Here is a 19888-nt window from a genome sequence, read left to right on the forward strand (position 1 = left end):
TCAAGGTCATCTGCGGGCCTCGTTGCTGTCCGGCCGTCTCGTTCCTTGAGCCACCTCTCTCTCCAGGCCTCGTATATAATAAGCGAGCCGGCTGAATAAGTGAGGCGGCCACTCTTTCACTACCTAACAACGACTATCTTCAATTATAATACATCAACACTATGAACCAACTATAGTCCCATTAGAAACAGCTAAGTAGATGATTCTACGACTTCCTGATACGTGCGTGCATTATAGCCAGGTTTGCCACACGTACTACAGCACTGAACCTTCGTACGAGCTCCCCCTACACCAACACCATCCAGCTGCATTTCTTGCCCAACAACTCATCCGCCCAACCCCCCCGCACGGGAACCGGCGCGGGACCGGGAAACACTTACTTCGCCTCGCGCCTGTTCCCGCGCGCCAGCGAAACCAGCCCGTATGGTGCCGGACCCGTTGTCCAGCACAATGGGTGCGTTGTGCAGCGTGTCTGCCATCATTTTTTCAAAGGTCGGGCGAGATTTATCGTCCCAACATGCTGTTCTCGAGGCGCTTTGGAGAATTGGCGGTCGATTGTCCAGCCGGTCAATATCTGGCCCCTTGCGGCGTCTCGGGTATTCAATCAGGAGCTCGCGTATTTCTCGATTCGATCTAGGGCCGGTGATCTCGTAGTGTGTGTTTGCAAAGCGGCTATCAAGACTGACGCGCAGATGTTGCGCTACGCATCAGCGCCTAGTCATACACTGCCTGAGCGAAGTCGGGCGGAAGGAGTCAACTTTTAAGGACCTGCGAGCGAAGCTAGAACAGCAACTGGCGCAATGCCTGCTGTTCGAATGCGATTTTACCAACGATTCCAGGTTAGCCCTCGAAATGGAGTGTCCAGAGCAGGTTCTGGTCAACGCATTAAACCGAGCATCTGAAGAAGCAAGACCAGTTCTTTTAGAATCCCTAGTTATCCGAACGAACAGCAGTGCCATCCAGGGTTATTAACGTCGCATTTTTCTTGGCTGACCAACCCTGCCTCTAAACGCCAGTGTATCAATATCTTACTATCGTAAGAAATCACATAACCGTCACGTTCGCTGTTACCTCGCTGATGAAGGGCTCAACTCAAGTGGCGTTTGGAGTGTCTAGACGCACATCAACTTGGAAACAGCATCCTGAAATGGCACCTCCAACCTCGCACCAAGGAGCTCGTGTTCTACCCGCGGCACTTTCAGATTCTTCCTGTTTGTTTTCCATCTGGGTACTGAATCTGTTTTTTATAGAAAACCATGCCCGACTGGAGACAAGAGTATCTCGCTGGCATCCGAGATGCCGAGACGCAACAATCCGTTGATCGAGAGCTTATCGCAGCATGTCAGTGACAAGCCGCGCCGTGGCATTCCTTGCGCACCGCCGCCGGCGGTGCATGCGCGCCGAGAGCTTGGACAGCAGCACGGCCGCGAGCGACGAGTCCATGCGGTTGATGGTGTTCTCTATTATTTTATCGTCGGTCGTCTGGAGGCACGATTCGAGCAGGTCGGCGTCGTCGGTCCGCAGGGCTTGGTTCAGCCAGTCCTGCAGGTCAACAGTGGATTGGATTAGAACTACTGTAACGTATTTGAACTTTCTCCCCACTTACAGCCTTCTTGTCTGAAAGATCCTTCCATCTTACAAAGTAAGTGATTCTCCGAATTGCATACGTATTTTCTTCGCTCTCCGGTGCTTTCTTAGTACCTCGTTGGCCTTATGAAGTACAGCGTTCTCTATAGGGAGGAGAGCCATTTCGTGCATCGCAGCCATCATACCCTCAGTAATGTGACGGCGAGTGCGACGGAACCACCATGCCATTGCACTAACCTCCTGAAAGGGATGCCAGGATTTCAAGTCTAACCACCTGAAACTCTGAGGTAGCTAATGTACTGTTGACGGCAGCCCCCACTGCCGTCATAAAGTAAGCTGGGTCACAGCAGCTCAACAATGACATCGGAGAGCTATTCTGATGATTAGTAATGCGAGTCTTAATAAGTATTAACTGCGAATCGGCTTCTCGGGAGTTGTATAGTATTGGAAGTCCTAGGATTGTACAGTGCAAGTTCGCGAGTTCCGGGATATTTGTCACGGGTCGGCGCAACTGACCACTGCGTAACACCCTCAAAAGAGGGATTGTGGTTCGAACTGTCCAGTCGAACCAGGAGTTGCGCACATAAACCTCACACTGTCACTTCCCGTGACATATCAGTGTATAAAGGTTATCCAAGCTCGAAAGCACTTTCTCTAGATTATACATATAAGGCTAGCGCTTATAAATCTGCCCAGCTAACTCGATCAAAACCCTCTGTGGCTGGCAGAAGAAAAGCATGTGGAAGGGAACGTGGAAGTGGGGGAAGAATAAATGAAGCACTGATGGGAAAAAGTGAAAAATTGAAGGCATCGCTGCCGGGATTTGAGCCCGACGTGGGGGTCGAACCCACAACCTTGAGATGAACCCTGAATAAGAGTCTCACGCTCTACCGATTGAGCTAGCCGGGCAGGCTAGTTGGTGTGATGGTATGATGACTTTGGAATTCAACTCTGCTTAACTACGACAAAAGGCACAGTGCACAAATTGAGGGAAGATCTAAAGAGCTCAAGTGAACTGCTCAACTCGGAGCATAGCAGCACATCCGCCAGTTACCACCTTCTGAGCGGTACGTACAATACCTAGCAAGCACCTTATTCGTTAGGACATGTCACGAGATAGAGAGATGGTTGACGGCGGCGACTCCGAGTTGATGGGTTAAAGGTACGGATCGTAGAGGTTTCGGTTGCCCTTTCATCAGGATGGGGAATGGGCCGGTTACAGTAGGCAATCTGCGCAATGACTTATCGGGCTTCTTGCATCACGAACAACAAGCGTATTGCGGCTGGCTGAGGCTGAAGCGTCAAACGAACCATTGTGGCGAAGGACTCGTCATGGCAATCCCATCGCACTTGCCGATCAATGGGTAAGGCCGTTGATCGCCGGTCTGCGACCTTGAAACAGCATGTGACGTATGGAGTACAGAATTGCAGTCCGGAAGTGTATTTTACAGTAACGTGACCTTCCCGAGATCGCCAAGCAGCGGGTTGGTCGTCCATGTACGGAAGTACACAGAGAGTGGCTGGGGCCATTAGGCAGCAGCAACTGTGGCGAGTGTCCCGGGCTTACCTGACCAACCACACTCGTTACAAGCCACACTCGGCTACTTTTCGCATTTCGACTGATTGCACTCGTTTCGTCGTCCACTCACAGCTTTTGAAGGGCCCACCGAGTCGGCGACTTGTTTGTTACGAGGTATGGGGGCAATGACGTCGATTTCTCCATTGCTTGCTTCAAGGAAAGTATCCTGCTAGTGCAGTTTTGTGTTTACTGAACTTGGAAAAATAAACGTTTCGTGGGGCCAAGCCGCAGAGATCATGGTTTGGCGTGCATTGCCGAATTTCAGGGTTCTGCGCCAGATCCGTGAGGCTCGGTTGATAATGCTTAGTGTTGTGTGTGATACAGACGGCGGTCATTCGTTGTGTACAGCACAAGTACTTGCAGCCATGAGGTGCCAGCCGTTTCTGGTTTGCTTGAGCGGCACTCGCGTGGGCGAGCGTTTGCATCAGTCCAGCGATTGAGTGGGGGGTGCTCATACGAATAACGTTAGCCCCGCCAATGACCCGCGAGACCGGTTCCTGGTGGGTTTTGCCGGCCGAGGCCGGGTGGAAGTCCGAAGAGATTGCTCAAGTTCCAAGATCAACAGCAGTTTCAGATCTCGTGAGGATCGGACGCTGGACCGGAATCTGTTCATTCGTGAATGCTAGATTCAGCTGAAGACGCTATATCCGTTTCTATTGCGTTTCATGTATGGCTATCAGTGAGGCGCGCAGGCGGGTGGGATCTAGACCGATTTGATTCCGTCCCTGATCTGATGGGCCCAGTAGCGCGGGGCAGGTGAAGCGGGGCGCGTTGGGAGAGGGGAAGGAGCGGAAGCGTAACGCCACACAGCCGATGAGGGGTCCAGCCAAAACCAAGGTACTGGCCAAGTGGCTTTCGAAGGTCAATTTGGTCTTCTTACGACAAGAGAACGCATTTTGCTAAGTGGATCAGGAAACAGGTGACCGCCAAATAGACCACTAGACGCCGGAAGCCCTTGCCTTTTGCGTCGAATGGGGGATCGGTTGCGAAATGCGAGGGGATGCCGGGCAATGGCCAGCTTGCTGAATTGATCGCGAGAACGCAGCCTGAAAGATGAGATGGAAGGCAGAGCCTTGCAGGGCTCACTGGGAGGTGCGGGTGCCCTGCCGGGTAGTGCCCGCGTGCATGTGCGACATGGGAGGGAAGGACCCTGAGGCTTTCCGACTAGGCCAAAGAGGTTGAACCCTTGCTTTCCTAATCTGCCATGGGACATTCCAGGTTTCTGGCGATCTGCATCCAAGCACAACTGAGCTTCGAATCCAGGTCAGGTATAGAAGATACCGGCTCGGTACCTACAATTTCTTGGTTTATTCTCGCCTCATCACCAAGCGAGCACCAAGCTCCCGAGCCACAGTTGATCCCTTGGCGAGCCACCAATAATCTCTCCGCTGCTGCAAACGGACCAGAGCTCGAGTTCGACACGGTTGTCCTTGTTCCTGGACGTCGGCATTCTGCGAGGGAGCTTGAAAGAGGACCCTCACGCTCTGAGCCAGCCTATCAGAGGCCGCCGGAGCAAATGGTCCTTTTTTCGGTGCAGGCGCTCAAAGTACCACATGTTCGGGGCGCTGTCGTGCTGGGAAGATTCAGGTAGCGAAGCTCGCTGCGGATTGCCCGTTTTCCGAATATACCGCTTTTGCATGTTGAAGAAAATGACTGCACTTAGTCTTCCCGTTGCCAGCAATCTTTTCCTCTTCAGAGCCGGTCTGGAGGTGCCACAATGGTTCGCCGCTGCAGCACCTGCTAGGCCGCCGTGTTACCAGCTTGCACCTCGGTCATTCACACGGGCTCGACTGCAGTGGCAATACGCACCGATTCGGCAGTTCCAAGCCCGTCTTAGCGAGCCATATCACAGGTCACCCGTTGAACAGACACCGCCCGCGGGAGGTTGAGTTAACTGCTAGCTCCTTTGGTCCCAACGCACGACACGATAGCTGGTTTGCCGTCACGCAGTCAGCCACTCCAAAGCACTATATACGCTCAAGCCACAGCCGGACAACACACACACCGATACACTCAGCCGCAGCCCCATGTCGTCTGACGGTCCTAGACAACGAGAACCACCAGCATCACCAACCTTGAGACCTTGCCGCATACCTCTGGTCCGCCGTCGTTCATGTGCACGGAGTACCACAGCACTCCATGCCCAGCTTGCGGGAAAGACTTTCTGACCTATGTCGAGTTGTGCAAGGACTTTCACCCGCCGCTGGTGATCTGCCTCAAGGGCACAGTTGTCGTCCGCATTGCCATGGAAGAGGGAGGTTGCTCGAGCCGAATCTGCCCAAACAGTCCGGGCGGCGGGTGTGCCATGATGTAGCAATAGAAGAAAGGGAAGAAGGATCGGACCGGACCCGACAAACCACCGCCGCCGCATCACAGCTTCAACTCTTCAGGGCCGACTTCGACAATCTGATCGACTCCCTCATACGCCGGAACATCAAAGCCATACTTCTTCGCAATTCCGGGCGCGACGAACCTACAGCGGGACCATCAGAAAAGACACTGGGGAGGAGAAGGACCTCGAGCGCAGTACGTACCGGCCCCCAATGAAGTGACGGCCCTTGAAGTGCTTGATCAGAGGTTTCGGTGCCGTCAGACTGATCAGGAAATCAGGGTGGAAGTTGCTGCCGACACCGGACTTGGGAGGGCCCTCTTCGATATCCCACGACGATGGAGCATCGACCGAGGTCACGGGAATTTTGGACTCTGCCATGGCGTGGATGACGGCTGGGAACGGCTCCCGGACCTCGCCCGAGAAGCTGAAGCCTACGATGATTCAGTTAGGAGACTCCAACAAAGAACGAGCAAGAGGGGAAAGGGGAAGCACGAACCGAAGATGGCGTCAATAACGTGGTCGGCTGACTGCAGCGCGGTCGGAAAGTCGTCCACAAAGGGGACATCGAGGTCTTCGAGCTGTTTGGCGAGCCGCTGCATACACGAATTAGCGGCTACCAAAGGAGAGAGAACCAACGGGGCTGGCCGGACACATGCGACAAGGCGACAGCAAGTACACGACGGCTGACAGCAGCGCATGCCAAGGTGTTGCCATCTTGGAAAATAGCTTTAGAGCTAATAGAGACATGTCCACTCAGACGATCTCAGTTCAGGGTTAAACGGCACCAGCCAGAGCACGGTTGACTCCGACGCTTCAACGCGCGAAGAGGATGGAAAGACTCATTACCTGGTAAAGACCGTTCTTTGGCCGCTTTGGATAGTAGATGCTCGGTTGGTAACCGTAATGGCGGAGGTGGCGGGCCGCAACCAGACCATCACCCCCTGAATGACTCTTGGTGAGCGCACTGACCACGTCCCCGAAGTAAACAAAGGCGGCTCACCATTGTTGCCAGGACCGACAGCAACCAGAACTCTTCTGCCTTTATTGACGGGATGAACTCGGTAGACTGCAAGGAATTGGTCAGAACACATTTTCCTCAACCCAGATAGAACGGACGATTTTGAACCGACCAACTTGAGACACTGAGAGACCGGCAAGCTCCATCAGCTGGTCGAGGGAGAAAGCACCGGTGCTCATCAACTCCTTGTCCAAGGCCGCGGCAGCCTTTGCCGAAAGCGTCTGGTCCATTCGGTAACATTGTTAGAGATGGATGACGCAGTGTTTGAGGGGGAAGATGCCAAAACATCAGGGCTTGCAGGGCGGATGTAATCCTTTGACAAAAACAAACACACCTTAAGCGCCATTGGAAGTAACAGGATGGATCCCTCAGGAGATTCAGTTTGTTTTATCACCGCTTCAATGCAGACTGAGTTTTGTGCAATGTGCTGAGCAAACAGAGACGGCAATGCCCTCAACTTAGAATTGGCGGGTCTTATTAGGAGGGGAATCGATTCAACTGACATCACCCTGGCCGCGGAAACGCAGCTCCTGATGTAACAGCCAGGCTCAGCACGGGTAGGTGCGCCTTAGGTAAGTCATCCATTTGATCTGATTGGCGGATCTCATTGGCCTATCTTCGGTGATGGGGTGGGCCGATCAGTTGCTGGGCCCAAAATTTCCAGCGAACTGGCCTGTGCACGGTATCGAAACATCGAATCAGCAGCACTTCAACACCAAAGCAGCACATCAAACTACACTGCGGCCATCACAGCAAGATACCACGCCTTAATCCCACCAGCTCTCTCCTGAAGAAACAAAAAAGAAAATGGTTGTCAAAATTAGACTTGCGCGCTTTGGGCGCACAAACGCGCCGTTCTACAACATCGTCGTCGCCCACGCTCGGTATGCGCCTCGCCTTCCTTCCCATCTTCCCTCCCTTCTACCCTCCCTTCTCGAGACGACGGAACCGTCTAACACCATCACAGGACCGCGCGCAACAGCCGTCCGATTGAGGTCATTGGCACTTACGATCCTATTCCGAAGAAGGACCCCTACGACGACTCGGGGAGGCTGCACAAGGACGTCAAGCTGGACACGACGAGGGCAAAGTACTGGATCGGCGTGGGCGCCCAGCCGACAGACACCGTCTGGAGGTTATTATCCATGGTACGCTACCCCTCGTGCGATATCCATCGTACCATGTTTAGAACCGAGACAACTAAATTGATTGCTCGGCCTTTTGTAGGTCGGCATCCTCCCACCCAAGTACCGGCCAGCGGCCCCAAGCAGTACACCACAAGCGACCAAGGCATGAAAACGAGACGACGTATCCCTTCATAACCGAACCAAGTGTATTCTATCTTTTCCACATCCTGTGCATACACAATACCGGCGTGTACAAAGGCGTTTCTGTTTTTGCAGCGGAAGACAGACCGGTCCTGGACTGCACGATAGAGACGAATCGATCGGTGGACGTCCTCCCCGAGTTCCGCCCTTTTCTTTGGCTACTTGCTGGGTGACTGGGCTTCACTGGGCAATGTTGCGACAACCTCAGTCAGGGACAGCGAGGCAGTGTTGGAGGGGCTTAAAGTGGATAAGCCGCTTGGGATGCTCGAGCTTGGATGCACTGGGGGGCCTTGCGTGGGAAGCCAAAGGAGAGACCTGTACGATACGAGTGACACGCCTAGTCAAAGAGAAGATTAGTTCCGCGGCCCTGCTCCAGGAGGAATGAGTCGCGTATTTTGAAGGGGCTATTCGAACAATCCCGTGAACAATCCCGTGAACGGCGACACTGTCTACCCATCACTGCCCACGACATCACAGGAAGACAGCCAGGTATTTGAGGATGCAGCACATCCAATGAGGAGGGCGAGGGAAACGGAGAATCCAAGTATTTCAATTTCCAGGTATTTCATTTTCCCATCGAATCACTCCTATACATTTGCCAGTATCTGCACCTGTGACCCCGGGACCCTTTCCAAATCCAAATGCATTCGCCCAAACGCCCGCCAGATCAACTCCTTGAATGATCCCCTCTGTCCAACCCCTCGCTGTTGATGCATGCAACCACCCCCAACTAGAATTACCTTTTGCCTCTCTAGCAAAACCAGAAAATAAGCCGGCCCTGCCACGCAAACCACCCTGACCACCAGAAACCCAGCCCCTAGGCCTCGCTAGTGCTCAAAAAAAGTATTCATGATCAAACACACCACCATGACACACACGCCATAGACCGACAAGCAAAGCGACAGCTTCCGCAGCAGGCCGGTCTCGAGGTGCTCCAAGTCCCACCGCCACTTGCGCCTCCACCGCAACCGCCAGCGCGACCGAGACCGCGAGCGCGAGACCGACGACCCGGCTCCCGCGCTCGCATTGGACCTCACGCTGTGCACGCTCAACAGCCCCGAATTTGCTAGCTCCGATGCGCCATCCTCTCCGTCCGCGTCACCGCCGTCGTCGTCACCTTCGTCATCAAGATCCACAACGTCGTCGTCCTCCTTGGACAGACGCTGGTGGTAGATGCTGTCCGGGTCGCTAATCTTGTAGTAGAACAAGCCCGGCAGGATGAACGAGATGGCCGTCGACCCCGTGCTGCCGACGTATGCCAGCACGCGGCTCAGGCTGGACACGTTGAGGGCCGTGACGTAGCTCAGCACGAGAATGGTGCCGGTGATGAGGGCGAAGCGGAGCTCCGACATGGCGACGACGGGCGCGCCGTGGCTGTCAACTGGGGCAGCGGCGGCGCTGATTGCGGGGAGGAGAGGCGCTGTGCCGGAGGCGACGCTCGAGGTGCTCGGCGAGCGCTGGCTGTTGCCGGGGCGCCAGCGCAGGACGGCGTCGATAGAGGCGCGGCAGGGGTGGATCTGCAGCGGGATACTGAAGGTGACGAGGGCGACGATGGCGGCTTTGGCGATCGTCGAGGCGATAGAGGGGGGGTCTGCGCGGTTTTAGATCCCTGAAAACGCTTAAAGGAAAGGAACCACTTACACATGCTGACAATGTTCCCCTTAACGTCGTTGCCGAAAGTGAGGTAGCCGGTGATGGCAACAAGGATGTAGACTGATGCAGCAGAACCAATACTGGAACCGATAACGCCAACAATGCTGGCCGGCGAATTGTCTTTAATCTCATTCAAGATCGAGAACATCTGACGGGAAAGTTAGCAAATGACGCCGAGGCAGTCTAGCGCAAATCAACTCACATTTTGGTGGCAAGTGTAGGCAAAGATAACGACCGGCAGGCTGCTCAGCGCAGCCACTGGGCCCTCCCAGGTAATGACACGAATGTCGCCCTTATTCGGAATCTCGTCTGCCACGAAGTGATAGACGACCAGAAGGATAAGATAGCCGATCGATAGCAGGGCAACCATGCTCGTGTACTTGAGCGAATCCAACCTCTTGGGAAAACTCAGCGGGATGATGAAGAGCAAGAAGAAGGCTGTTATCCAGAACCTCCGGTCATCCAGAAATGAAAAGCCAGAGTCCGCACTGCCAAACGCCTCGGCCACCCCCGGCATGAGGTCGCCAATAATGATCATGTACGAGACGCCCACTCCAAAACACTTAATAGCAATGGCGGCATCGAAGACGACGGCAGCGTTCGGATACGTAATCTGCGAGAGCGCAAAGAAGGAGGACGTTCCCCTGTCGAGATAGCGCGCGCAGCGTGCTTGGAGATAGAGGCCGAAGGCGGATGTGAGGCCGCACCACAAGATCAGCAGGACTCCGAGCATGACGCCAAAATGGGACATGGCCGAAGGCATGGCAAGCGTTCCAGCACCAATAACTGCAATATTGTCAACATTCAACCCAGCAAGCCTCCTCCCGACCGTTCGGACATACTGGTATTGACCAAGTTGATGATGCTGCTAACCATGGATGCATGGCCGCCACCAAGCTTGGGGATGCGGGTTCGACGCTGGCTGCGAGCGACAATGGTTAGCAGAAAGCCTCTGAAGGCATGCCGAACATGAGGAACGTACTGTACCATGTTGCCGCCCGCGGAAGTCCCTGACACAATGCCAGACGCCACCGTTGCGTAGCCCGTCATCTAGTCGGAGCGCAGCTCGCTTGTCGACAGATTCAAGCACTTTGAGGAGAATGTTTGTCGGGAGAAGAATATCGGTATCGTTTCGGTGGATGGACTAAACTGCCGCCGTCGCCGCCATCGGAAAGTATTCGGTTTATTCGGCTCCCCCTGAAGCGGATGAAGTGCAAATCGACAATTAGTTGTCGATCGCTCGCCCGGCGATGGCCAAGCGAATGTTTCGAATCTGCAAGTTGTAGGTCGGAAACTCTGAAACAGTGTCGGAGCGCTGAGAGCGGGCTTTACGGATGGTTGTTGAAGGCTGTGGTTGAGGTGCCGTGGCTGTTGAAGATGATTACGAGGTCACGGAGAGAGCATCAGATGGAACGGTGGGTCTGGATACGATAATAGCGTAACGGAGAGCGCTGTATCCGTATAGCCAGGTATGGGTACTCGTAACCCTAACCCTCGACTTCCTCAGACCTGGTCGGCCATATTAAAAAAGAGAACGAGACCACCGATGCGCCGGCTTCCAAAATGCTCGAACATCAGCATCAGTTGTCGCCTGATCATGGCGGAAACGCCTTTGGCATCGCGCGAAGCGCTCGTATTGCTGCGAAACATGCAGCTGTTCTACACCAAAGCTGACAGCCCATATCCATCGTCAGGTCCACGAGTCGAAAGACTAAGAAGCTCCCAAACCGAAACCCTGCCCGCTCGACCCAACATGGAGCCGGAATCAACCGTGACAGTCAAGAGAGCACGAACAATTGGGGCGGAAAAAGGCGTGTGAGCATGCTACAACTTTCAACTTGGACATTATCCCTCTGCGTCTCCAACCTTCCAATGGAACGGCGCGAAAGACTGAATTCTACAAACCGGTTTCGCACTGACCGGTGTGCTCTCGCTCTGACGATGTAGTCGTCAATCAAGTCGATGCCCGTAAGAAAAACATGGCCGACGCCGCAGCAAGAGCCCGTCACCTGCGAGTCCAGCCCTGCCAGGCGGTCATGGCGAGGCAGAGTATCCAGTCTCTGACGCGAGTAGCCTTTTCAATCGGGTACACCTGCCGGCGCATCACTGAGAAATCCCCTTACATGCGGCTCGGGCGATTTGAAGACACCTTGATCTTGAGTCACGGGCGAGGCTTGGCGCGGAAACTCTGTCGGATGAGGGCTAGTGTGCGGATTGGTCGGGTGGGGGCCGATGCGGAGTGCCGGAGACGACCGTCGCTTTCAAGACTCCACACAGCAGCAGGACCGAGTTGCCTGGGACGGGTGTTAGAAGCTCTGAGAAACGGGGAACTTGGTAGGATCGAGAACTTGATATCCGTGGCAGAAGAGTGTCTCCGGCGTCTCACGGTTCTGCCAAGCAGAGCCAGTCAATGCGGACGCGGGGCTGCCACATGGCATGGCGGCGCTTTAAGTTTTGAACCGCCCAACGGTTGACGCTCCCCCGTCCACCTTTGACGAGGCATTTCACGGTATGGAACCAACAGACAAATGGCGTCGGAAAGACACAGCAGATTCCTCTCGTCGTGTATCAACTCCGCAGCAGACCGGAGCAGACGTCAAGAGGAAACATGGAGGGACGCAAGGGCCGTCATCCGTGTGTTCACGTCAACTGAAATTGTCTGGATAATAACTAAATGCTCCGGTCAGGTATGTATGCGTTCCGTTTTCTCTTAGCGCCCTCGACACAAGACCGGCGATGATCACTGTGGAATAGTTGGAGGTCTCTGCTCCCGTCGGCCCGTCTGAGGCGATCCGGGTCTACGAGACAGATGCCAGGCGGCAATCCACTGCACCCCGTCTTCCATGTGACAGCCGCAGCTTAGTTCCTGCAACTAGAATCCAGGCTTGCAGTGTCTCATTTTTTTCTTTGTCCACCCGGGAGCCTTACCAGCAGCGTGTCAGGCCTCCAAGTTCAGCGTTAGAATAAACTGTGGTATTCACTCCCATCTCCTTTACCTTGCTCCCTAGGTCTTCCTTTCTTCCTGATACCTGACCTAAATCCAAGATCCAGCATTTGAAATTGTTTGGCTACTTCATCGTCATGGCCCCCGATATCACAGTCGTCACACGCTCGGTTGCAAACTCCTCCAACACCACCTACGAAGTAACCGGCTGGAACCCATCTGACAATAAACGCGGGAGCATCGATATTCTCTGGCCCTGATGCGTTACCATCGTCCTATGTTGCTGGGTCTGCACCTCTCGAACATCCCGTCCCTGAACGACAAATGGTATCACTCTTATATCGACAAGATCAACCTCGCTTGTATCGGATTACTCGGCCCGGACTACTTGCTTGCCATTGCACTCGGCCAGCTTTCCAGCGCGCGGCGGAGCGTGAAGTTACCTAGGTTTCTTACCAATAACCCAGCACGTCCTCTTTCCCGAGTCGCCGTCCTACATGCTACCGTAGGATCTCAGAGACACTTAAGACTAACAAGTTCCTCCTCAGCGCTTTCAAGCACTCCAGTCTCGCCATCCCAAGACAACAGAATGGACTCTGGTCCACGGCTTCTACGCAGATATGGGAGGGTTCAAGCTTCAAGGGGCCCCCAACGACCCCCCTTTCCAGTCAATACGGAGCAATTGCATTATCTCGTCAGCAACGGCCACGTTGAATTCCCAACATTGAAAAAGTTCGATATCAAGGCCCAGAACGAGGCGGACAATCTATCCAAATCAGTCACCCTCAACTTGAAGCAGATGATGTATGAGTCGGAACAACACTGACCAGTGCTTGTCAGGCTCATCACTCTTTGGAAGGTGCTCTGGTTTACTGTGTCGGAGTTGCAACGCGTCGCGCAAGGCCTGTCAATGACGACGCTCGAGTTGACTGCCCTGACCTTCTCCATCACCATGTCCATCACCTCGCTCTGCTGGTTTGCCAAACCAACGATTTCCGTTCCTACGATGCTCCACACCAAGGGCGGGAGGAGCATCGAAGAAATCCGGAACATGGCTAGTAAGTCGGTGCGTTCATGTCTCTTTACTCAAACTCATTCACCTGGCTACGTAATCAAAGAGACTGGGCTGACGTTCAAAGACCCATCCCGCGCTTCCCTCTCGACCTGGTATCGGACTCCGCTCGACTTTGTCTCCCCAAACCGGCGCTTTCAGCCCGACAATTTACCGGTCCTACTACCTGGAGATTTCGTTCAGAATCAAGCTCCCCCTGTTCTCACGCGCCATCAAGGCAACCCAAGGGACCGGTTCCCCTCCGACGCAATTCTCGTCCCCGACCGTGTTTTTCTCGTGCCAGCACTCATTTCAACGTGGCATTTAGTCTGGCACCGCTGGCGGCATGAAACTTCCACTTCCCCACTCAAGAAGAGCAGCTGCTCTAGCGTCTTTGCAGCGTGTACCACGCCATGAGCACGGGCGTGTACGGTGTCTGCTCCTCCTGGCCCCTGCACGAAAACTGGAAGGACGAGGATCCTTCTCGGCAGCCCACCGAGCATTCTCATCGGCAACAGCACAGAGGGGGTACTCCTGCGCGAAGGCCAGAAGTGGAACAACAAACCGGTTTAAGCAAGACTTTCTACGATGTTAAGGCGGACTCGGCCTCTTCGCGGGGACAAATCCATGGCAGGGTTAAGGGGCTACTCCGGGCCTTTGCCGCCTGGGTGAAGAGAAAGCGAGTCATCTTACCGGACGGGGACCCGGACACGGGGCTGGGGCTCCACGTGATCGTCCTGCCCCTCATAGGAACCGTTTCTATGCGTTCTGCCGGCTGTACTTTTACATCGAGGACTTTGTCTCAATACGGGAGCAGCCTGTCGGCGTCTACATAGCCGTGAACAGGTTCGTACCTTTCTTGGGTAGTTGAGTTTATTTCGGGTAGGATGAAGGAGGACATGGACTAGAAGGGAATGCGTGAGTAAAATTTCAACAAACAAGACGCGGTCAACCTCGTGCACAATGTACAAGTACATTAATGCATACTTGACGCTTGTACAGACGGCCATGGCCTACATTACATGCTTTGAACCGCCTCTGTTTGAGCGACATCTGGCGAGCTCCAGGCATTTTGCAACTGACGGACTGCGACGGCCTAACGGGGTTTGGGAGACTTAATTCATCCAAACAAGGCTCAGAGGACCCACGCGGATCGACTTGGGGCTGGGGTCATAACGACAGTCAACCGTTAGCACCTCGCGGATCCCGGCAGCAGGGTAGCAGCCAAAGGGTGTGGAACGACATGACACGAACAGCCTATTGGACGCCACAGGGCATTGCACGACATGGCTGAGCGACAGCAGAGTCAATCCCCGCCTTTATGCTCACTAAGCTTGAAGCATCCTCACCGACGACACCTCGCACACAGAGAACAACATGGACTTGCTGACTGCGGGAGTCAATCTCAATTTCACCGCTGGCGCCTGGCTCCTCGCCATCAACGGGGCCGTCATCTTGACCTATGCGGTCTCCTCCCTCCTGGCCTGGCGACGCCTGCGCCAGTTCAACGGCCCCTTCTCGGCTTCCTTCTCACACTACTGGCTCGCCCGGGCCTCGTACAGCGGGCGCATGGGGGAGGAATGGGCTGCGGCGGACGCCAAGTACGGCGGCACACGAACCGGCGGGTCCGGTTCGACGGTGCGCATCGGCCCCAACGAGCTGCTGACGAGCGACCCAAGCGTGATCTGGCGCACGTCGGCGGCCCGGTCCCGGTACGCGCGGTCGACGTGGTACAAGATGGTGGGCGTGGATCCGTACCACGACTCCATGTTCAGCACGCTCGACACGGCGACGCACGACCGGCTCAAGGCCCAGACGGCGCCCGGGTATACCGGCAGGGACCACCCGACTCTCGAGGCCGAGGTCGACCGGATTGTTGCCATGATGGTGGACAGGATCCGAAGCAAGTATGCGGTCGCCGGCGCGAAGTCGACAGGCGGCGCAGGCGCTGAGGAGAAGAAGCCGCTGCTGGACTTGGCGACGATGGCGCAGTACTTCACGCTCGACTCCATCTCCAAGATCGCGTTTGGGGAGGAGTTTGGCCTCATCCGCGAGGAGCGTGACATCCACGGGCACATGGAGATTGTCAACGAGATTGCGGCTCCCGTGGTCACGATCGCTGTTGTTCCGATCCTCCGTGCCGTCATGGGGTCGAAACTCGTGCTTAAGCTGATGGGACCGAAGCCAGAGGACAAGAGAGGGGTTGGCAGAATGCTGAAGTCGGCCGCTCTTTCTTCTGTTTTCTTGGGGCTTGGCCGGGAACTAACACGAATTTCAGGATAGGGATGGACGTTGTGGCAAAGCGGTTCGGCCCTGATGCCAAGGAACAGGACGACATGCTAGTGTGTTTGTCCTCGCTCCCCTCTTCCCCCCAACCCTCGATTTCGTTCAGTAAAACTCGATGGCACGGGACAAGAGACTTACACTGGTGGCCAGGGCTCCTTCATCCGCCACGGCCTGACCCAGCGCGAGTGCCAGACGGAAGCCCTGATCCAGATCCTCGCCGGCTCCGACACGACCGCCACTACCATCCGCGCCACCATGCTCTACCTCATGTGCACCCCGCGCGCCTACCACGCGCTACAGGCCGAGATCGACGAGGGCATCAGAACCAACAGAATCTCCAGCCCCGTGACCAACGCCGAGGCGAACGAGCTGCCCTATCTGCAGGTAAAAAACCCAACTTCCCCCGGTCTCTCTCCATCCCCGATGGCTGAGTCATTAACATCACCGTGAAAACCTCCCCCCCCAAAAAGGCGGTAATCCTCGAAGGCCTGCGCATTCACCCGCCCTTCACAGGCCTGCCCTTCAAAGTCGTGGCCCCCGGCGGCGACACCATCGACGGCAAGCCGGTCCCCGCGGGGACGCTCATCGCGCCCAACTTCTGGGCGACGGGCCGGCTGCCGGCGGTGTTTGGCGCCGACGCCGACATCTTCCGTCCCGAGCGCTGGCTGGAACAAGCTGACGCTGAGAAGAGGGCCGAGATGCGGCGCGTGGCCGAGCTGGTGTTTGGGTATGGGCGGTGGGGGTGTGCGGGCAAGATGATTGCGTTTCTGGAGTTGAATAAGGTGTTTGTTGAGGTAAAGTCTCTCTCTATATTTCGTTGCTCTTTCTTTCTGAGGTGCAGCTGCAGAAACTGAGAGAATGGACATAGCTGACGTTTGAGTGATGTATTAGTTGCTGAGGCGGTTCGACTTTCAGCTCGCGAATCCCGCCCGGCCGTGGAAGAGCGCGAACTACAACCTCTTTCTGCAGAGCGACATGTGGGTGGCTGTGTCCTTGCGGGATGTCGAGACGGTGTAAGCTCGCCTTGTACGTTTCGGATCACCGGATCTCCTGAGAAGGAGGGCGTGAGTTTCGCTTGGAGGTCGAAGTCGCAGGACCAGATTTATCCATACCCTCTCATTGTTTGCTGGGGACGGCCCAGGGACATTGACGGCGACTTTGGATCTCAGAAGCCGGTGAAGTGCGCCAAGCGGAGCCAAGCAATCCCGACTTTCGTTCTTTTGCTTGGCTGACTGTTGCACTGGCATGGGCTTGTGGAGAATCCTCGAGTGTGTTTGGGACAAATACAGAGGTATTGGACGCCTGTTCATCGAACTAGAGAACAACCCAATCCGAGGACGTTGCACACTGATTGCTTGGAGTGCTTGCTTTCTCGAGCACTCAAACTCGATGGCTGGATGCAAGATTCCGAACAGCCGGATCGCTAATCATTGCCAAGCGTTCCCGGGAGAGCCAAGACCGAGCTGCAGACAATTTGGGAAAATGGCGGTATCTGATTCGCGCTTGAGAACAAAGCTAGGTGCAAACTGGTAAAGTCGGAATGCGGATCACGTTGCAGCTTCCAGGGGCACCCGGCAAGTGGCTCGTGCAGTCGACGGGCTATCCCGTTTCAGGTGAATTAACCTTGATTGCCAAGCCGTTCCAAGTGGTACCTGCGTATCATGGCGGCCCCTTTTCTACCCCTTCTCATTCTCCCGCCCGTCGCCGACATGTTCGTCTCTTTTCGGTTGTCACCGACGACAGCTCGAGGCACTCATCTGGTGCACCGTTGCACCACTGCACTCGGCGCTCCGAGTCCGCTCCTTTGAACCACGGCCGCCTTATTCTTTTCATCCCAAACACACTCCTTACCTCCAGTGACTGAGGCGCCCGAATTGGCCCTGTTGTGCGAACTGCGCTCATTTCGTCGCACCGAGCGACGCCCTTTCTTTGCTGTTGACCTGGCATCTATTGACGACGATTTCTCCGTTTTCCACGTTTTTTCTTCTGACTCTCGACGATCATCACAGTCCTGGCGACTCACAACTAACGATATGCAACACTGACCGTTGAGAGCGGCAATTCACCACCTCACATTTTCGACAAGGCCACTTTTGTTTTGACCTAGTCAACACAATCTCTCTGTACATCACAGCAACGTCTCGTCCACTCAAACACACCATGTGGCCATCCTCAATTCGCGTCCCTGCCGCCGCGCTGTTGGCGTGGTCTGCCTTCGTCGGCACTGCCGTCGCCCAGGTTCATACCGATTGCTTCCCCATGAACACGACTTGCCCGCCCGATCCCGGCTTTGGCATGGCCTACAGCTTCAACTTCAACATGACGCCAAATGTCAATGCTTGGAAGACAAAGGTCGGGCCCGTTACATACCACCCCGACACAGGAGCATCCTTCAAAATTACCAAGATGGGCGACTCTCCCACCATCGAGACTAAATTTTATTATTTTTGGGGCCGCACCGAGGTCATCATGAAGGCTGCCAAGGGCACCGGCGTCATCAGCTCCATCATGCTGCTGAGCGACAACCTGGACGAGATCGACTGGGAGTTCTTCGGCGGTAACAAGACCATCGCCCAGAGCAACTACTTCGGCAAGGGCCACATCCCCGACATCCCCAATGCCGAGTACCACGAGGTTCCGGGTAACGTGCAGGACGACTATCACAACTACACGACGATTTGGACCAAGGACTTCCTCGACTTTTACATTGACGGAGCCAAGGTCCGTCGCCTCCTGCCCGCCGACGCCAACAACACCTACTACTACCCGCAGACCCCGATGCGCCTATCCATCGGTATCTGGGCCGGCGGTGACCCGAGACTGCCCAAGGGCACGCGGGAGTGGGCCGGAGGCGACACCGACTACAACCAGGGGCCCTTCGAAATGCTAGTCAAGAGCGCCCACGTCGAGGACTTTAGCAACGGCAAGGAGTACGAATATACCGACAGGAGTGGCTCGTGGCAGAGCATCAAGGTCACCGAGTAGGTACAAGACAACATCCCCTATTACATTTCACTAACATCTTGTTCAGGGGCAACTCAACCGTCGAGGAGATCATCAACGCACCGCCGGAAAAATCCCTCTCGGAGAAATGGAACGACCTCCCCAACGGCGCCAAGATTGCCATCTACTCCGGCGCAGCCGGATTCGTCGGCCTGCTGCTCGTCACGGGCCTCTTCTACTGCATCCGCCAGCGGCGCCACGGCGCGCGCGAGGCCAAGGCCGCCGAGGCCCGCGCGGAGGCCGAGCGCCTCGAGCTCGAACGCTTCAAGAAGGCCGGCGTCGACCCGGACAGTTTTGCCAGCCAGGCGTCCGAGTACAACGCCAAGGAGATGCGCCGCGACGGCCTGACCGGCCAGGACAGCTACAGCGTGCCGCCCTCGCCCACCCTCGGCCCCGTCAACCCGGCCTCCCCCCTCGACAACCACACCACCACCAATCACACCTCCATGGCCGCCGCTGCCGCAGGCGCTAGCGGTGGTGTTGGTGTCAGTGCTATGCGCAGCCCGCGCAGCCCCGTTCCGCTCCTCAACAACCACGGCGGCATGCATTCCCCCCGCGTCGGCAGCCCGGGCCCGGGCGCGAACCCTTTCGCGGACTTGTCGCGCAGCGTCTCGCCCCAGCCACACGGACAACAGCAACAGCAGGGGATGCGAAGTCCGGTGCCGCAGCCGCAGCAGTATTCGCCGAACCCGTCGATCGCCCGCAGCTTCTCCAGCCCGAACCCGCAGATGCGTGTCGGCTCGCCCGCGCCGTCGCTTCATCATGCTGCTAGTGGTGGTGGTGGTGGTGGGATGCAGCGGTCGGCTAGCCCCGCGCAGCAGCAGATGACGCATCCCCAGCCGCAGAGGAGTTATACGGCGGGCGGGTATAATCAGGGTGGTGGGAGTGGTGGCGGTGGTGGGTATGGCGGGCGAAATCATCAGCAGGGGGGGTATGGCGGCATGAATGGATATGGACAGGGTGGTGGTGGGGGAGGGAATCAAGGATATTGGGGGGTGAATGATGGCGGAGGCGGGTACAGGTAGTACAATGGGGGTGAATTTGGGTCAGAAGGGGATGTGACGTCAAGCTGGATCTTATTGTTGAGTTTTCTGTTTCTGTCTACCG

General features: G+C 55.7%; 7 protein-coding genes and 1 non-coding gene across 8 annotated transcripts; 5 read left to right on the plus strand and 3 right to left on the minus strand.

Annotated features, from left to right (window-relative positions):
* Positions 1 to 211: 211 nt before the first annotated feature.
* Positions 212 to 1349, plus strand: N657DRAFT_670669 (uncharacterized protein; the record flags this gene model as incomplete). Its single annotated transcript, XM_062795555.1, has 5 exons — positions 212 to 454; positions 493 to 655; positions 693 to 839; positions 1139 to 1211; positions 1251 to 1349. Exons 1-5 carry the CDS (start codon positions 424 to 426, stop codon positions 1347 to 1349), a joined length of 513 nt encoding a protein of 170 aa, XP_062648544.1. The 5' UTR covers positions 212 to 423.
* Positions 1350 to 2413: 1064 nt separating this feature from the next.
* N657DRAFT_t68 lies at positions 2414 to 2496 on the minus strand. The gene has a single exon. It is a non-coding gene; the product is annotated as a tRNA-Lys (tRNA).
* Positions 2497 to 5508: 3012 nt separating this feature from the next.
* Positions 5509 to 7015, minus strand: N657DRAFT_643524 (YjeF N-terminal domain-like protein). The gene is made up of 7 exons (XM_062792577.1): positions 6851 to 7015; positions 6629 to 6737; positions 6499 to 6564; positions 6345 to 6439; positions 5995 to 6091; positions 5701 to 5929; positions 5509 to 5639 (listed from the first exon to the last, which is right to left on the minus strand). The coding sequence occupies exons 1-7, from the start codon at positions 6860 to 6862 to the stop codon at positions 5537 to 5539; spliced, it is 711 nt and encodes a 236-aa protein (XP_062648545.1). The 5' UTR covers positions 6863 to 7015; the 3' UTR covers positions 5509 to 5536.
* A 308-nt stretch (positions 7016 to 7323) lies between these two features.
* N657DRAFT_554108 (uncharacterized protein) lies at positions 7324 to 7788 on the plus strand (the record flags this gene model as incomplete). Its single annotated transcript, XM_062787924.1, has 3 exons — positions 7324 to 7400; positions 7484 to 7664; positions 7744 to 7788. Coding segments are annotated over 3 exons (303 nt in total), but the record flags the coding sequence as incomplete, so codon positions are not given.
* An 883-nt stretch (positions 7789 to 8671) lies between these two features.
* N657DRAFT_569956 (uncharacterized protein) lies at positions 8672 to 10260 on the minus strand (the record flags this gene model as incomplete). The annotated part of the gene is made up of 3 exons (XM_062788695.1): positions 8672 to 9435; positions 9486 to 9645; positions 9700 to 10260. The coding sequence occupies 3 exons, from the start codon at positions 10258 to 10260 to the stop codon at positions 8672 to 8674; spliced, it is 1485 nt and encodes a 494-aa protein (XP_062648547.1).
* A 2458-nt stretch (positions 10261 to 12718) lies between these two features.
* N657DRAFT_655003 (uncharacterized protein) lies at positions 12719 to 14363 on the plus strand (the record flags this gene model as incomplete). Its single annotated transcript, XM_062794549.1, has 7 exons — positions 12719 to 12911; positions 13000 to 13069; positions 13141 to 13245; positions 13282 to 13499; positions 13581 to 13809; positions 13893 to 14247; positions 14286 to 14363. The coding sequence occupies 7 exons, from the start codon at positions 12719 to 12721 to the stop codon at positions 14361 to 14363; spliced, it is 1248 nt and encodes a 415-aa protein (XP_062648548.1).
* A 305-nt stretch (positions 14364 to 14668) lies between these two features.
* Positions 14669 to 17237, plus strand: N657DRAFT_643530 (cytochrome P450 monooxygenase). The gene is made up of 5 exons (XM_062792578.1): positions 14669 to 15711; positions 15771 to 15834; positions 15929 to 16162; positions 16249 to 16572; positions 16670 to 17237. The coding sequence occupies exons 1-5, from the start codon at positions 14870 to 14872 to the stop codon at positions 16793 to 16795; spliced, it is 1590 nt and encodes a 529-aa protein (XP_062648549.1). The 5' UTR covers positions 14669 to 14869; the 3' UTR covers positions 16796 to 17237.
* A 281-nt stretch (positions 17238 to 17518) lies between these two features.
* Positions 17519 to 19806, plus strand: N657DRAFT_670675 (glycoside hydrolase family 16 protein; the record flags this gene model as incomplete). The annotated part of the gene is made up of 2 exons (XM_062795556.1): positions 17519 to 18759; positions 18810 to 19806. Exons 1-2 carry the CDS (start codon positions 17939 to 17941, stop codon positions 19804 to 19806), a joined length of 1818 nt encoding a protein of 605 aa, XP_062648550.1. The 5' UTR covers positions 17519 to 17938.
* Positions 19807 to 19888: the final 82 nt, after the last annotated feature.

Source organism: Parathielavia appendiculata, assembly GCF_033297405.1.
Source record: "Parathielavia appendiculata strain CBS 731.68 unplaced genomic scaffold N657scaffold_4, whole genome shotgun sequence".
NCBI lineage: Eukaryota > Fungi > Ascomycota > Sordariomycetes > Sordariales > Chaetomiaceae > Parathielavia > Parathielavia appendiculata.

What these genes read in the sequence shown, in the direction of transcription:
- N657DRAFT_643530 (XM_062792578.1), top strand. Translation starts at nt 14,870, where the DNA reads ATGGACTTGCTGACTGCGGGAGTCAATCTCAATTTCACCGCTGGCGCC. An exon ending in AGGAACAGGACGACATGCTA is followed by an intron (nt 15,835 to 15,928) that starts GTGTGTTTGTCC and finishes ACTGGTGGCCAG; the next exon opens with GGCTCCTTCATCCGCCACGG. An exon ending in TGAATAAGGTGTTTGTTGAG is followed by an intron (nt 16,573 to 16,669) that starts GTAAAGTCTCTC and finishes GTGATGTATTAG; the next exon opens with TTGCTGAGGCGGTTCGACTT.
- N657DRAFT_643524 (XM_062792577.1), bottom strand. An exon ending in TCTCTCAGTGTCTCAAGTTG is followed by an intron (nt 6,565 to 6,628) that starts GTCGGTTCAAAA and finishes AATTCCTTGCAG; the next exon opens with TCTACCGAGTTCATCCCGTC. An exon ending in CGTCACTTCATTGGGGGCCG is followed by an intron (nt 5,640 to 5,700) that starts GTACGTACTGCG and finishes GTCCCGCTGTAG; the next exon opens with GTTCGTCGCGCCCGGAATTG.